Raw genomic sequence first — 18,548 nt, forward strand, 5'->3', positions numbered from 1 at the left:
CGCCCGGAAAAGGGTTAATACTAAAAGAAGAAAGATGACACGGTGCGGACACAGCTTTCCTCAAACGACTGTAACGACTGATGAGAGAGCGCGCAAGGTGCTCCTAAATACAGTAGCTCAACAACTCTACACGCCCCCTGCTGAAGCCCTCTGGTAACGACAAGCTATGATAACAATAACATACAAATGCTTAGGCCATTCTGTTACAGAATAGCCTACAACACAAGTGTGATACACATTAAACGTGTCACGCAGGCAGCACAGCGTGGTCGTGATCTAAATGCTTTTGTGGCACACTACATGAATGTACACAGGTGGACCCCAGAATAAAGAGGGAGGTGCATGAAAGTATTTTAAAATATTTTATTGTGTAAGCAGAGTTTATTAGACTATGAGTATAGGCAATAAAAACACAACATTTTAAGCATTATTTGGTTTCATTTGTTTCTACTCTGTTAAAGAGTCCTGCAAATAAAACATGAATGAATAATCTCTCATGATACAGTTGACAGCCTTTTCTAAAAGTTTAATTTCCAAATTTTGTCATCTTTTGAGTAGCAGGGCTGCTGTATCAGTATTGGTCTTGTATGCTAGTTGATTGCCAGGCACAACCACTGTAAGGAAAAATAAAATTCCATAAATAGAATTCCATGAACTGGGAGGGACTACACAAACACCTTTTTTTTTAGCCATAAAATAGGCACACATGCACACACACACACACACACATTTCATTTCAAATGTAAATGTTCTATTTATACTCGTAAAACACTGAGGTTTCCCTCATGCACACACACACACACACACACACACACACACACACACACACACACACACACACACACACACACACACACACACACACACACACACACACACACACACACACTCACAGTAGACCTATACACACCTGCAACATATCCAGTTCAATCTTCCCGGAATTATCTGTATCCAAGGTTTTGAACATCTCTGTTTGAGTTCAAAACAGAATCATGTCAAGCCAAACACAACACCCAAACTCTCACTTCTTTGCAAGAATGAATGCTGGTGTTTTTAGAGGGATAGGATAGGCCTACTTACTGAAGAGCATCTCCAGTCGGATAAGACATCCAACAAAGCAGTCAAAGTCTATGGCGTACTGGGCGTCGGCATAGCGGCACACTATGATCTGCAGCACAGGACTGTTGATGTGGAAGCCTTGGGAAAGCAAACACCAAGACGCTTTAGCCAACAGACTTCAGGTACAGAAGGATTCAATAACCTGAGGAGCCACCCAATTAGGCTAATTTGCTAGAGACGTTTAAGGATTGCCAAATGTTTTGAATAACTCAAGAAGAAGAAGAATTTGTCATGAATATGACCATGTATGATTATAGAGTGAGAGGCTATAGAAACACATAGAAACAGATTTATCTGGCCCTGCTCATGAGTGATGTGTAGCCTATGTTCATTTTATGGTAAAGCATAAAATAATGTCTGTGAGAGAGGAGAGAGAAGTCCTTTAACCGGCTGATCCAGTTCCTGTCTAAACATTGGCCTACTGTAGCAGCCACAGCTGAGGGGCAGCGTGCACACCTGTAACATACTGTACAGTACAGTACATGGGAAGATGGGTGTAACTTTTTTTGAATCACATCTACAGACTACACTGAGATCCATGTGTAGTAGTCACCTGTTAACACTGTCCTTCCTTGGTGTTGTTGGCTATTCAAATTCAGCATATGACTCAATGAACCCATAGATTCTTCATGTGGTGAGATGTAATCCTACTGTCTGTTACCTGCTTCCAACAGAGCTTCTCTCATCTCATGCGAGCTCATGGTGCCGGAATTGTCTGAGTCGTGACGCTTGAAGATCTCCTGCAGATATGTACAGTACAGTGCCATACAGTAATTTCACACGAGGCCACAATACAAGATCGACACATGTCCCTTTAGCACTCATACCAGATATTTCTGGATCTTCATCCAAAGCACATGGAATTCTAACAGGCCCAGTTTGGAACTTCCATTTTTCTGAAGACTGTCAAGGTTTATGAAATGTAGCCCCATATACTGGAAATAAGTCTCAAATAGGTACAGTAAGTATAGTAACAGAATGAAAGAAGGGAGGTCCTCTATGTGAAAGGATACATCCAACAGGCTGATAATGTGACGACCTGTCTCAAGGCTAAAACCATCTGTCTTGATATCAGTCCCTGGAAAAACCATAGAATCATACAGTTACTTACATGGCATTCATTCTGGTAGGCGGTTCAATTTCATATTTGTTAACAAAGATACTGAAATCATCTTACTCTGCAAGACAATTTTGTTCAGAACTCGTACAAGCTCAAAGACAGATACTTCTGAATCCTGTTAAAGAAACATTTGATTAAGCTTAGCAGGTTGACTCTTTGAATAAAAATAGCTCTTTATAGGACATTTATTAGGCATGTTAAAGGGAACTTACATTCCCAGCAATCTGCCCAAAGAGATATTTGAAATGAGGATCCATGTCACTCTCTGATATCTCTGACTGTGGAATGAATTGTGAATTGTGAAAAGTACCATAGAGAAACCATAAAACATTTAGTGACTGTTTGTGAGACTATACATTTAAAGCAACCAATCCAAATTATCTGAAGTTTTCTCAGAAAGACATTCTGGATTAAATTGCTGAAATCACAGAAGAGCTCTAACAAGTTGATTACCTCCTCAATTTCAGCATCAATGTCCTCCTCCATCGGACTGTAAAAGCAAGGAGATACCGTTTGAAATGGGGTGTTGGTGTGTTAAGTAAAACAGGTTATATCAAGGTTTGCAAGGTATTGTGGTACGGTATGGTATTATGGTATTGGAAATCATAGTAGTGAGGCAGGAGAGGACATTTTGTCCACTAGATGTCACGGCTCCACCGCGCCTGCCTCGCCGGTCCGTTTCCCCTGACTCTGTCTCTGAACCTGCCTCTGGACCAGTGTCTGCCTCTGACCCTGCCCCTGCGTGTGAGCCTGACCTTGGCACAGAAGATGAGACCCCTAGCACCTCCCGGAGGGCGCAGAGGGAACTGCGTGCCCATCAGCAACAGCGCACCCCCGACCAGCACCTGCACCAGCATCCTGGTGATTGCGCCTCTTCTGAATCTGCCACCGAGCGGTCCCACACCTGCAGCTAATCAGCACAAGGTTAAGAAGCCGCTCCACACAGCAGTCTGCGCCAGATCGTTGACCAACACAGTGGGTAACACGACTCCAGCTAAATCCTTACTCAAGCCTGTCTCACCGTTCTTTCTTTTCATTTATCCTAGTTAACCTGCCTGACCCATGCCTGTCTGACTACCACGCTCCTGCCTGACCCACGAAAGTCTGAGGACCACGAACCTGCCTGACCCACGCCTGTCTGACTACCACGCTCCTGCCTGACCCACGCCTGTCTGACTACCACGTCCCTGCCTGACCCCCACTTGCCTCTCCGACCTGATCCTGCCTGGCCCGTATTAAATAAACACGCCTCCGGGCTTCAACTCCAAGCCTTTTGAGTCTGCTTTTGGGTCCTCCTCCGCTAGCCCTAACGCTAGATGAGAGAAAATGCTTTTATAGCAGAATCCATGGAGGGCATGTGAACGGTTGGACACTGAAGTAAAGAAGAAAAAAAAGTTGCAGGGATGGTTTGAAGTCAATCCTTACGCAGTGGCTGCTTGTTTCTCAGAGAACACCCTCAAGATGAAGCTGCCTTTCTTGTGAGGTTGAAAGGTGGAGGGGATGATGATGTACTGTCCAGGAGGCAGTCTGAAGCGGTCGCACACCTCTCGAGTGTTGATGAAGGTGCTGCTCATCGCCACGGCCCTCTGTCTCAACAGGACCTCCGGACCCAGGTGGACATTAGTCTGACCTTTATACTGAAGAAGAGGAGGATTCAACATGCCTCAGAAGTATTATTAATCAGGAACCAATCACCAATCAATTACAGTTTTACTAGTGAACATATTGACATTTAGGATGCTTTTAGCATCTGCTTGAATGAAAGTATTGACATGAACACAAACCTCGTCCGGAACCTGTAAAAAACACAGAAACAAAGATTAACAACATCAACCTCATTGATATCTGCATTCATCACATACCGTAGGCCTACACAACTACTGTATATTTGAACGAAGTGTCGTCGCACCTCGTAGATGGTGAAGCCGATGGTGTTGAGGTCCCGGCCCAGCCTGCGGTTCTGCCGCCCGTCGCTCTGCATCAGGCCCACCAGGAAGGTGCAGCCGTCCTCCTCTTCCAGGGGGTCGTCGTCAACGTCATCCAGACGCACCAGGAACTGGGGGTTGGAGCAGAATGTGGCTGGAACCAGAGTGGATTCAAGATTACTTTCTTTTGTCCCTATAGGGAAATTTGTCTTGAACATACAGGCTGCCACATAAAAAAATACATAGGCCTACAACTATACAGTAACAGACAAAGTACTACATACTGTAGCGCAAACAAGTGCAGAAATAAGTGCATTCAAGTACAGTAGCCTATGTGCAACACGAAAGCCCCTAATTTTACACCCGAGTTCAGGAGATTCACTCATAGAGGGCCGAATTAGTTTTTCTACCTTGGAACCCTGTGTAGCATCAACCCAATGGGAGCACTTACACACACTTAGCTGGATCATCCTAGTGACTCTTATATTGTACATGTATTCTTGGGCGGGGGGGCTATACCTAGGTTGTTGCGGCTGCCCCCGGCGGTGGAGCCCACCCTCCACATCCCCTTGTACTGACAGTAGTTCCAGTGGCCCACCTCGTCACTGGTCAGAGCATCAGGGGTCAAGTTACAGATCTCCAGTTTGGAGAAGTGCCTCACGAAATCTGAGTAAGACATCCTGAGGAGAGAGACAGACGGCAATTTTACTACTTACAGTAGCAAGGATATGTGCAGAGAATAGGCATTACACAGTAGATATCAAAGACACCTGGTTCATCCTGGATTACAACTTGTGAAGGTTAAAGCTACAGGCCAAAAGTCTTACCAAAATTCCCCATCCTCAGCAATGTGCTCCAGCTGTGGCTTCTCATCAGAACGGACATATCTCCATTCTCTTGATCTAATTGGAAGACATTCATTTCAAGTAGTATGTAGATACTATGTAGAGTTTTCTATAATGTATATGTATTGTGTATACATTGTATGTATATGCTTATCCCACCCAGGTTCAAAACAGAGCGGTTCAGGCATTCCTTTGTACCAGCGGCCATCAGACTGTATAACAGTGCCTGAGCATGTTAGTGAGTGTTGTGGAGATGTGCATGTAGCCTATGTACTGTATGTATATGTAAGGGATAATACACGACGAGGTGTGCTGTTATCTAAAGCACGACGCAAAATCAGCACAGCTCGGAGAGTATTATCCATGGATGTATTAATAGAACGGTATTATCCCGATTTTATACCATGGCCTGGGTGAATACTCGATTCTGATTGGCTGGAGGGGTAATAGAGGGCCTAAGCGGAAGCAGGAAGAACCGTCCCATGGGAAAATATGTACGGTAGTCAATAGCGATAAACAAATAATTTCTTGATCCCGTTTAAATTGTGCCATGACCATCACATATGATGTTTGACAATTTAAAACATAATTGTGCAAGTCAAGAAAGGCGCAGATTGTCGTAATACTGTAAAGTAGTTACTCTAGAACAAGTTTAAAATTATTAAAAGAGGCTAGTCTGGCCATGTTGAGAGCTGCAGGAATGCGAAAGGAGTCTGTAAGAGCTGGCATGCGAGATCGGCTTTACAAGGTTTTGGTGAGTATTAAACGAGTGTAATCGGCTAGCTAATAATATTAGCAAACTTGCCAGTTAACAGAGATTAGTCAACTTTATGTTTAAAATTGACAAATGTGATGGTCATGGTACAATTCAATCGGGATCAATAAATATTTTTTCTCACTCGGTATACCTCCATTGGTTCACTCACTATCATTCATATTTTTTTCTGATTTCACTTCCTGCCTCCGCTTAGGCACTACCCTCGACATGCTTACATAGAGCGAGGGCTTGTTGTGGTTTTTCACGTGCCTCTGTAATATGATCTTTAGAAACTTTAGAAACGAAATAGCTTCCCCACTTGCTCCAGCACGCATGCGCACAGCGCGCAAACTGGCTATTCTCTGTTACGTCTGTAGGCTACACTCGCGCCTCACATTCTCTACGCTACGATCGGTGTCCATCATATTCTAAGTCATCTTCTATATCCTCAAAATCTGGCATATTGCACACAATATTCCAGGCACCAACAAGCCGATAGTAGAGTAGAGAATGTGAGCCGCGAGTGTATCGTAACGGAGAATAGCCAGTTTGCGCGCGGTGCGCATGCGTGCTGGAGCAAGTGGGGAAGCTATTTCGTTTCTAAAGACGTTATATAGTAGGTACTACATATTCCTGAAATTACCCCAAAAATGTAGTAGGATCGAGAGGATGCTATTCCGGAAAACAAGATGGCGATTTGAGTGAAATGTCGTGGTAGGTCACCGGTGGAAGTTGAGGCGACAGTAATTCGCCAGCCTATCTTAAATGTTTGACATTATTTCATGTCATTTCAATTCACAGCTATTTCAGTGGCATGACTAGCTTCCATCCTACCAGTCCTGAACAGAAACAAACCAGCTACGCACATAAGCCAGGCTGGACCTGGCCTGTTTCGGAGTGTTCCCTGTGTGCGGAGTCTGAGCCTGTCTGGTCCACTTCAGCCGAGTGTGCTTGCATGGAAACATCATGTTTTGCTCTTGACTGAAGCACAGCCTATTCTGTTGCGATTACGCACGCATTATTCTCTTGGCGAGTATTTTCTAAAACAGACATCGAAATGCAGATATGTATGTGAAGAGGCAATTGCTGGATTCGAATATCTTGTTCCTTATCACTTTACATCCCGTCCTCGCAATTCAACTCGCAATGAATTCGTACGTGTAGCCAGGCCCGCATTAAGGCACCCAGGGGCCCCGGGGCTAAGCATTTTCCTAGCCCCCCCCCCCCCCCCCCAGTAACAGTACCCTCACCACCACCAGCAACACCATCCCCGCCACTGCTACCAACACACACACACAATTTCACTATATTGTAACAATCTCTGCAACTCAGCATATTGTATTATTAATTTGCTTATTATTTGAGCCAAGTTTCATATTTATAAGTCAAAATTTACAATTCTACTCTTAAGCCAGGCGCACACACTCCGGTCCAGCAACTCAACATCCACACTCTAGCGCCAACATCACTCTGAACTAATGACGCAGGCACGCTCCCTTTAACCCCCCTCCCTCACCAACACAAGCCCTGAGCAGCCAGGCGGGTAGCTAGCTACTTTGACAGGGCACCCATCGTAGGCGTAGCCTACATCGGTGTAATTAATAGCTTTGATTACGGCCCTGTTACAATGGAGTAGAACGTTAATCAACCTTATTAATTAAACTTGTCATTCTCGTTTACAAGCTCAAAATATCTGGTGTGCAAAAGGCCTAGTTTGCTTGTGGCAGAGGTTGCCCGTCTCCTCAGCTCTAACTGCCGGCGACTCATCGGCCAATGTTGACGCAGGGTCTTCGTCCTCAGGCCCAGCACTTGCAGCTACTTTGAAATACCCCGTTAACTTTGGGATTTTTGTCAGTAAATGTGTTACCCTTTCTAATTTATCTCTTTGTTTTTTTACGTTTAGTCGACCCACTTTCACTTTTCTTTGAGTTTCCATTGACATCTTTGGCTATATTATGTTGTCTCTCAAGTCGAAGTCGCTCACAAAACTTCACTCAAGCAGCCAGTCAAATCACCAGCTAATCAAATCACGGTATGTAAATACTCCAGTCACAGAGCCAATCAAATCGGCAATCGAATCGCGCTTATATTAGCGGAGCTTTGAACTTGAGCCACTTCGAGTCCGCTCCAAGGAACGCAGGACGCCCGTAGCGGGCTGTGCAGTGGAAAGGGCCCACTTTACGCCGTTGGGCCCCGGGGCTGAAGCCCCGGTAAGCCCGTGCATTAAATCGGGCTTGCGTGTAGCTACAACTGACAGGGATATACCACAACCTGAAAAAAAGTTTGGGATTTGGGGACAATGAGGTATCTGGCTATAATAGACAATTTGTTGGCAAATATAGATCTGACAACTGGAAGATTGATATGTTGCACAGCAAATAATATGCAGTAACCGTACACTTCGCTCATGGCTAGCTCAGTAGGCTATGGGATTAGTTTGGGTTGCTAGGCTCATTGTTTGGGTTGCTAGTATCCAGGGATGGGAGACATTGCTGAAAGAAAAGGTAACGGCTCAAAACCATACATCCATGCTCAAAACCCATTTTAACTATGGGATGTCATCGCTGTTCCTCCGAATATGATTTACCATTTGTAATTCCATAGCAACGTGATTTAGCGCATAGGGACTATAATGAAACTCATGCAGTGAGCAAAGCATAAATAACATATTTCTTTATATTTTAATGTAGAAAATGTGAGTAAATGGCACATACTTTTTTGTCTTTGGCAAGTGGCCATGGTATATGAGTATTACATGTAGGCTACTATAGCCTACATATCTATACAGTATTGTATGTGTGTGCGTGTATGAATTCTATATTTTACACATGCTGTATGTATGGATGTATATATTCCTTGTTCTTTTTTATGTTTATTAATTCCTGTGTATATCCTGTATTTCCAACCTTTGCTGTCATTTCCCACTGCTGAAACACCAAATGTCCTGTTATGGGGATTACTAAAGTTCATATCTATCTCATATCTATCTATACTCCAGCATTTTAAAGAAGTCAGACAGGGTTCTCTCCCTCACCCATCACTCCAGGGCCCGGTCCACTCCACCTGACCCCAGGGATTCCGGATGCGGACCAGTTGAACGGGTCTTCCGTGGAGATGAACCTGGTTGAGAGAGCAGTGTGTGAGCGCATGGCTACGGTCAATGGCGGACTGGCCATCGGAACGTTCGGGACGAATCCCGATGGGCTGGTCCCCAAGTGGGCCGGTGTGGGCCAGCGTGTCCCCCCCTCCTCGCTCAAAGCCCGTTCAGTGGGCCGACTGGGGCTACATTGCCCGACCTGAATTATTTCCCCAGTCCGCCCCTGGCTACGGTCCTATACACACACAGCTAGCCACACCCTAGACCTACGGACACTGACCTCTTGTGCTCCTGTGACAGAGTAGGCATGCCCCTTCACCAGTTTAAGAGCTGTAACTGCCTCGGTCTCGTAGGAACTGGTGATCTGAAAACAAACAAATTACACCTGTCAAATTCACTTTCATCAACTGTTCAGTAGACTCAATTATAAATCTTATTATTATTTAGATCAATTTGGACTATATAGATGGATATTTGTTCATTGACACCTAAGATGCCATCAAACGTACATCGATGGAGCAGCCCAGTAGGGACCCCAGGCCCAGAGCCTTCTTTATGATTTTGAAGAGATGCGGCGGAGCTTTGTTCAGATCGTATATCTCTGAGATTCCACCGGTGAAGTCCTCAAAGCCCTCGGTAGTGGTCCCACCAGACAGAGCCTCATAGCAGCCATTCACCCTGGGAGAGGCACACAGTCATGACAATGGATATCATGGATCATAATGGAAATGTGAAACTACTTCTTTTGGTCAGAGAGTAATTTAATTCTCCTGTGCCATGTTCAGTCCACCCAGATATGATAAATCTCCCTTACTTAGCGTAGGCCTTCTCCAGCAGGGCGCTCCAGAACTCGGAGCCCTCGGCGGAGTGGACAAACAGCAGCTCTCCATCTCTGGTGGGCAGACGGTCGTCAACCACCACGTCCACCCACTCACCAAACTGCCAGAACTGAGGACAGGAGAAATACAGTAGGCTACATATAAGGAAAGCTCTACGTGGATATTCATTGGTGAGTTTGAGTTTAGGGATTAAGTTCATGAAAACCTAGCCTCGTGGGACCATCCTCTTCACTGAGAATCAGAGTGTGAGCTCGCTTGAACAGGATGGTCTCACAAGGCTAACGAGAACCATCGCCTGACCTGGAAGTGAAAGATCCCAGCATAGTTATCGTCAAAGCTTTGTCCTGGAGGGACCACGCGAGCCAGGATCCTCTGGTCCAGAGTCAGGGAGGCTATGGCTGCGAGGAGCCAGCAGTCACCTGACATACAGACAGACAAAATTCCTTTATTTGTCAAATGTAATGTATGGTGTACAGTCACAGTGACATGTTGCTGCCGACTCCAAGATTATGCTCAATACAGATAAACTCCAATACTCAATTTACAAATGGGAGGTGAGATGTATTGACATTTGCATTGCATGTGGTTATGTTATATACAGTACACTTGATATTCTGATCCTCTGGGTATAGTAGTATTATGGGTTAGTATAGTAAAGAAATACTCAAAGTGTGTTACTCAACACACCGCACAAAACCCATTATCTCGTTGTTGCAACACAAGCTATGTTCCAACTTAAAGCCCAATAATGGGGTTGGGTGGGGGAGAGGATCATGGGATGAGGAAAGGTAAATTCCACCTTTGTGTCTGTCTCCACGCGTGCTGGTTTCCCGTTCTGCTGTGCTCAGTACGGTGATAAACATCATAGTGGGCTGTCTGATAGTGGCCTGGTTCTTCTCTTTTACTGTACCTACCCAGAGCGCCTTGACAGATGTCCGTCCTTGTGGCTCCGCCGTCGATGAACTTGGGGTTGGCGCATAATTCCTAAACCAGTCATAGAGAAATAAATACAGATCATTACAGAAAAATCCAAGTAGTTACTGTTTACTAATTCAAGTGAGCACTGAGAGACAAAGTACTGTAGCACACTGATTATGATGATGAGAAACATCACTATCATCGCAATCTCGCCGCCTCTGCGCTCCATGGCTCCTCTGTACGTGAAAGAATCTTCTCTACCCCAAACCCCACCTGCAGCCTTACGACAGGACAGCCTGCTCCTCACACACCCAGGACCAGAGCCCTACTCAGTGAGGGGTCAGTCTTTCAGCCCAACATCCACCCGTCTTTATTATGACACTGGGATGGGAGGAGATAGGATCCATGATGACATACATTTTGTCTCACGTATTATTCTTTACTGATAAGAAAGATCCACACTATAAAGTATACTGTAGTTCTCTCTGCTGAGTCAAAGGTAGAGTCTGTTTCAATTGTTAAACAGCTCATCAAGATAAGGTCAGTCAACCATTAAGCTCACCACAAGAATAGTGTGCTGCAGCAGTAGTGTCAATATTCTCATGACATCATTATGGTGAATAGTCTTCCCTTGTAGGCTCTTGTGTTTTATCATCCAAGTTTCAATCAGTTCACTACTTCAGTGCTATATTTGATATTATTAAACAATATTCAACAACATGTTCTCTGAAACTTTCAGATATAGGCCTACAGTAGGACCCCACTCATCCGAACTTCAGAGATCCGAACCTCCCGGTCTACCGGACAGGCTCAAAAAACGTTTTGTTTTTTTGCCTGCTATCTGGTTACTGGTGGGATTTTCATTACAGTACTGTATCCTACTGTGAAAAAAAAACAGAACTGTATGTAGACCTACATGTTGCCTGTAGGCTGTAGCCTACTGTCAAGTTTCATTTCTTTGTTACTCTAATGCCGAGCGCAAAACGCAAACGAGTCTGCTGCGCGAGAGCTGCATTCCTTGGTAGCCAGAAAGCGCGTCAGCAACCTGAAGCAGCATCGAGTCATTTTTCGTTCCCAGTTAATGGACTTCAGGAACACAGACGTGTTGTGGGCATGTAGATTAGCCTACTAGACCTAGGCTACTGTATTTGTTAAATAATAGCCTACAGCCCACGTTAGCCTACATCGGTTGACTTAGAGACACGACATCGTCTGTCATTTCATTTATTTATTTATTGATTATCATTTGCTCTTATTGTTCTAATGTTGGGTTGTTTTTAGGCTATACCATTTTGTTCTGCGAATACAATATCCTATCGATGCAGCGTAGGCTACGCCTCATTTGAGAATAAAGTAGGCCTAGGCTACTGTATTTGATCAAAGCACGCACTCAAGTGGAAATTCGGTTATTTTATTATAGGCTACTGTAGGTCTATTATAGGCTAGGCTATATGAGTTTAGTTGGCTATTTGATTGCAATTTTGATGCATTTTCAAATGTAATTAAGGGTATTTATTGGTCTATTACGAGTCTATATGAAACAAGTATACCACTTATTGAATTTGGTGCATTTTAACATAAGTTTCAGTCATCCGGACATTTCAGAGATACGAACGACCTTCGGTCCCGTTGGGTTCGGATAAGTGGGGTCCTACTGTATTTGGATGTGCATAATGTCAGTTCCCGGTCTTTGAAACCAGTCAATTAACCAGTCATATCCACAGTATACAGATTAGCATAGATTAGTTATTTAGTGTGCAGTACTAAGCTAAGCATGCTCTTACCATTGGTCTCTTCCACTCCACGCCCCTAGTTTTGTGTGAGTATGGCCCCAGCTCTTCGTACCCCAGCGACCTCTTCTCCGCTGGGAAACAGTCGTCCTGGAACAGAGTGCCCCTCTCCAGGCATCTCTGCCGCAGATCCTGGTAGTCCTGCTGGGAGAACTTCACTGCCTGCTGGTTGGTGCCAATCCCACTGGCCCTCTCCCTCTCTTGGGCAAGCCGGTCCGCCATAGATGTCATCCTGTCTGTCTGGGAACAGTGGATGTGCGGGGAGACTGAGGTTGGTCCGGTGGGTGATGTAGTCCCTGGAACTTTCTAGCTGTGTGCTGAGGCTTAGTGTTCTGTGGACTAGTCTCTATCTTACACAGACAAAGTGTTTATCCTCTGCCAATTCCCTGTCTCTCGTCTTTATAGCTGAATAGGGTGAGAGGAAGGGAAGACCACAGACCGGGAGGAGCCTCTGAGGGATAGATGGTGCAAACAAATATCAGACAACAGCAACCCTCAGCCAACTCCCAACTGCCTCTAACCTGCAGGCAAATAGTGGCCACACCTAAGGCAACCTGAGCTTCCCACTCATTGTCTCACAGAATGTGTGTGTTTGTGTGTGTGTGGGGGGGGGGGGCGTAGAGAGAGAGTCACCTGAGCTATGTTCCCCCTTTAAAATCGGTGATGAAAAGGAATGCTTTTCTCTGGGATTGAGTTCCTCTCTCTACCTACCCTCCCCCAGGTCACGCACACCACATGAAACAGACACCAACTCTAGTCAGGGACTAAGGCAGGCTGTTTACTGATAGAGAGATGGTAAATGAGGTGCACTTATATACTGTAGTGCTTTTTATCCAAAGCGCATTACAATGTCTTATCTCATTCACTCATTCATTCACACACGCACACGCACACATTCACACACCAATGACAGCAGCTGCCGTGCAAGGTGCTGGCTTACTCTATTGGGAGCAATTTGGGGTTCAGTATCTTTCCCAAGGACACTTCAACATGCTGCCAGGAGGAGCTGAAGTCGAGCCAGGAAGCTTCCGACTCTACCTCCTGGCTACTCTAACTCCCCCCGATGTACAGTAGATGGATGCTATTTTCAAGGCCCTCTTGTTGAGAGAGGTCAGTGAAGTTTTTTGTTTTACAGCTCTCCCATATTGGCTCAAATATGTGTACTCTTTCTTGCTTCCCTCTGGAAAATGAGTGTCAGGGTTAGTATATACAGTACAGTAAAAAAAAAAAGAAGCATTTTATTTCCCCTTTTCTGTGAAGCACATTGTGTTGCCTCTGTGTATGCTACAGTACAGTAGGCTATATACATAAAGTTGTATTTTATTTGATACTGTACACAGAAATTGTGTAAAAATAAAGGGTGGTGAAGGAACGGTAGTGAGGCAAGGATACACCTCGGTTCGGAGGCAGAGACAACAGCTTAGAGATGTCCTGAGGCTATGAGCTTTGGAGCCTTCAAAGGACCCATTAGTCTACTGGTTAGCAAATCTCTTCTGAAGTCACTGTCACGCAGTCTACACAGCACCCAGAGTACATTTTATCTATGATAAACACGGATATGTACTCAAAGGCACTGAGCCACCCTTATTTGGTTTACACATGGATGGTGCAAGACAATAGACCCTTTTCCCAGCAGCCATTTTGACATGCCATTTCAGGGTAAACACAGGTGTAATTATTAACATTAATTATGGCCTGCTCCATTTAGGATTTCAGTGGGCTAAGGCCCTGATATTGTGCATGCTGGCTCACTGGAATGGCTGCAACATGCTAAATAGAAGATTAAAGAGACCTTAAATAATTTATCAATTACACCTGTGTTACCCTGCTATGTCATGTCAAAATGGCTGCTGGGAAAAAGGCCCATGAAGACAATAGCTGTGTTCGGAATCGCTCCCTATTCACTATATAGTGCACTATATAGGGCGTCAGCCATTTTGTTTGTAGTGTCCGAATTCTCCACAGAATTTTCGTTCCCTATATAGTCCACTATTTATTACCCACAATTCACCTTGATTTGCAGGGAACAGTGCATGTACCCTACATTTTCTCCGTTCCCTAGGTAGTTCACTACATGGTGAACCCTATATAGGGAATAGGGAGTGAGGGAACGAGGGAGCGATTATCCGAATAATTCATTTTATTTATAACAATCTCAAAGTATCTATGTTCCCAGGGTCCTATGTTCCCCAGTTGAATATTCTTCTAACACACATTAAGTACTGTAAACTTTTCAAAAGATTTTATGTTGTCAGGGACTCATTTTCTCAGTCTCCCTAGTTGTTGGAGGAGTGTCGCAAAGTGGACCTATTAACCGCTACATCTGTGTCTAAAAGCCTAGTAAAAGGCAATGAAGCACCAGGTCTGGGAAGGGCTGGTGGAGAGGACATTACTGCCACCCTTGCGGCTGCTGCTGAGTCCTGGTGGTTGGAGCCCCAATAAACTACTGCAACAGGGTCATAAAGGCTGTGTTCTTTCCCCTCTACTCTTCTCCCTGTACACGAACCACTACACCTCCAGCCACCAGTCTGTCAAGCTCCTGAAGTTTGTGGACGACACCACCCTCATCGGACCTCATCTCTGAGGGTGACGAGTCTGCCTACAGGTGGGAGATTGACCGGCTGCTGTCCTGGTGCGGCTAAAACAACCTGGAGCTTAAGACGGTAGAGATAGTTGTAGACTTCAGGAAGAGCCACCCCCATCACCCTGAATGACTCCCTGGTCGACACTGGACTGCGTCTACTCCTTCCTACAGTAGGCATCATCATCTCCTGGGACCTCAAGTGGGAGCTAAACATTTGTTCCCTCACCAAGAAGGAACAGCAGAGGATGTACTTCCTGAGGCAGGTGAGGAAATCCAACCTGCCAAAGACAATGATGATACTCTTCTACACCTCCATCATTGAGTCCATCCTCACCTCCTCCATGAATGAAGGGCTTTACTCAATAACTTCTATTAATGATGATGATTTTGGAAAAAGTGTACTAATATTTTTTAGGGCCCCTGTCAGTCACAGGCCCTTAGAACCATCCTAACATTTCTCCCCCATACCACGCCACTGATCTTCAACCCTGTCAGTCACAGGCCCTCAGAATCATCCTAACTGTTCTCCCCCAGACCACGCCACTGATCTTCAAAGCAGAGCACACACCCACCCAGTGGCATGTGGCTCTGCTGCTCTTGTCTCTTGAGGGTTCGATCATTTTCTGTTTATTTCAGACTGGCCTAAGATGATGTTTATTACAAGGCCGACATAATTCATGTGTTTGAGTGTTTACTGTACTGAGATTCGGCTTCCCCTGATGCTGTGGGGGAGTTATATCCTACCAACAACAACAAAGAACCAGTCTATTCAAAGTCTTGTTCATGGAGGGCAGTTTTTTTTGTTAGACACTGACCCCTGCTGGTCAGCATCAGTATCAGATGCTAAACTCTGAGAAGAGGATATTGCCTCCATGATCTTGCCTTACCAGGGCCCAGTATTTCAAAACATTTCATTTGGATCAGGATGATCCAGATTTTGTAATCCCTTTTTTAATAGCTATCCCAGATCAAATTGATCTTGTAGGTTTTGTCCTGGTTTTTCAAAGAATTTCCGGATAGGATAATTCTGATCCAGATACTACAAGATCAGGATTACAGAATCTAGATTTGCAGTCTTTGGATAGGCCCCGGTTGGTCAAAGTAATACTGTACAACACTTAATTGACACAGACATGTGAAAATGTTGGGAAGTGTAAATCAGCATATTATTCATATTTATTTAGCTGCATTAGTACACAATACATAGGCCAGAATTGCATAATTTGGGGCTGGTCATAACCATCTGTCTGGTCTTACTATTCTACAGTACCCTACAAGGGCAAAAGTCCTTAACTTAATTTTTGGTCGAAAATGTGGACAAATGTATCGAGTGTGTTGTTTTTTTGCGAAAATTGTGGGCTGTCTTTGCCATAACCTCCAAAAGCGCAAAAGAACCAAGGCAGAAATCCCTAACATCAGTTAAGTCTCAGCTTCACTGAAGATGTGTGACATTCTTGTACTTGCACCTACCTATTTTAAGTTAAAAATATTGTATTGGTTAATTATTTAATTTAGAATGGATATTGTTTTGGCATGGTCTGCGTTAGGCTACTTTAATATGCAATAATTGAATAAAAGAATGTGTGCTTTGTGTCCTACAAGTCTCTACATCCACCTTGAATCCATGCTTGATCCACCCTTCCAGTGGGATCAGGATCATCCTGATTTTTAGCATCAAAACTATCCTTATCTCCAATTAGAATTTTGAAATACCCAAGAACAACATTTGGTCAGTATTCTGGGTAGGATTGGATTACCAAATCCCTATCCCAATTTAGGAGGATCGGGATCACATATCCTGGTTTAAAATACCCAATTTTGAGATTTAATCCTATCCTGATCATTCTGATCCAGACTGAATGTTTTGAAATACTGGGCCCTGAAGATAGGCCTCATAACTGTGACTCTTCAGCTTCAGAAATGTAGTGTATATGTATTGTAAATGTAGTATATGACATTCTTCGATATACTGCACATTTCCTTAAATCATTTATTCAAATAATTATACATCCTAAAATTGGTTAGATTTTTTAAATTAAGAATTCAGAATTTTATTCACAATTCATTCCTTCATTTTCATATTTCACAATACTGTAATTTTATAATTTTAAGTAAATGGTTCAGTCAAAGATGTTAACACATCAGAACAAAGCCTTCACTGGGATGCTGCCAGACCACACCTGAGAGAGGAGAGTTTAAAAGGAGGAGAGGAAGGATGAGAAATGAAACAGCAGCTGTTTCACTGAGGAGAACACAGGTACCATAAAGAGGAGCACCAACATCCACCACAATGACCGGGATGGCATCTAGACTGGTGAGGGAGAGGCAGTGGGCAGCTGGCACCGGTACGAATGTCAATCCTGTAAACTAGGATTGTGCCATATACTGTACTATAGGGTCATATTTTATTTGCCTCCTCACTATTGTATGTTGCACTGTCCAGCCTTGTCCTTGCACCTTGTTTACTTATTGTCTATTTATTATTATGCACTGATAATCCAAAGCAAATTCCTTCTATGAAAATTAACCTGGCCAAAATAAATCTGATTCTGATTCTACCTTGACCAGGACTTCACCGTGTTAAAAAAGCAGTGCCTGAGCAGTGCAGAACTGTGTGAGATTTCTACATTCCCAGCCACCCAGAATCCCTGGGCTTCCATCCTCTTTCTGGGACCTGACAGAACCAAACACGTTTTTTTGAAACAGCCTGTGTATAAGCGTGCTCCATGTTAACTGACAGTGAGCCCGTGCATGAGCTCAATAGTGTTTCGGGATGCACCTGAATGAGTCGGGATTTCACTACTGAAACAGTCATAATGTTTTGGTCCCTGGTAGAAACTGGTCTCTGGCCCTCAGTCAGTCAATGGAGCTACAAGAATGGACATTACATTTTATGCCATGGAGGTGTGGGTAAGTCTACTGAATTGGGGACTTGAGGAAGAGGTAACTGAAATACAGTAAGCTGCTCCTCTATTAATGGCATCCCTTGGGACTGTGTTATTGACAGAGAAATATGATAAAAATGTGAATCCTAGTTTGTTTCAGGTGACTGCCGGTTCCTGGCAGCCATTGCCTCTCTGACCCAGAATAAGGGCCTGCTGGCTCGGGCTGTACCTGCAGAACAAGGATGTATGCAGGGATCTTTCACTCACAGGGACAAGGGTGACTTCTTCAAGGCCATGTGCTAGAATGGAGTGATGCATTCTCATTTGATGCAAACATTTGATGTCATGTCGTGGGTTCACGCAGTATGGTGATTGGGTGGGTGTGGTGGTTGACCTTCTGCCAACCATATATGGAAAATTGCTGTTTGTTCACTCAGAGTTCTGAGTGTCCTGCTGAGGAAGGCCTGTGTGATTCCGTTGAGCAGAATTTCACCTAGATGGGACAGTGTAGACTATAACAATAACTTTGATCATTTGGATCTCTTTTTAGTTTTGATGTTTTAATTTCATAAAGTACACTTTCATACACACTATACAGCGAAGCTTCATGTCAGTACTCTGAATAAAATGTTTGCAATCAAATAAATAACCCCCCCCCCACCCGCCAAA

At 44.2% G+C, this 18,548-nt stretch overlaps 1 protein-coding gene across 1 annotated transcript; it reads right to left on the reverse strand.

Annotated features, from left to right (window-relative positions):
- Positions 1 to 590: 590 nt before the first annotated feature.
- Positions 591 to 12,641, reverse strand: LOC311327455 (calpain-2 catalytic subunit-like; the record flags this gene model as incomplete). Its single annotated transcript, XM_084460492.1, has 21 exons — positions 591 to 614; positions 911 to 969; positions 1,081 to 1,197; positions 1,781 to 1,859; positions 1,947 to 2,015; positions 2,133 to 2,197; positions 2,297 to 2,354; positions 2,452 to 2,517; positions 2,693 to 2,729; positions 3,665 to 3,876; positions 4,024 to 4,035; positions 4,149 to 4,318; positions 4,684 to 4,844; positions 4,992 to 5,066; positions 8,801 to 8,886; positions 9,144 to 9,227; positions 9,373 to 9,541; positions 9,678 to 9,811; positions 10,003 to 10,121; positions 10,617 to 10,686; positions 12,405 to 12,641. The coding sequence occupies 21 exons, from the start codon at positions 12,639 to 12,641 to the stop codon at positions 591 to 593; spliced, it is 2,103 nt and encodes a 700-aa protein (XP_084316618.1).
- Between the last annotated feature and the right edge of the window lie 5,907 nt (positions 12,642 to 18,548).

Source organism: Borostomias antarcticus (genome assembly GCF_949987555.1).
Source record: "Borostomias antarcticus genome assembly, chromosome: 2".
Classification (NCBI taxonomy): Eukaryota; Metazoa; Chordata; class Actinopteri; order Stomiiformes; family Stomiidae; genus Borostomias; species Borostomias antarcticus.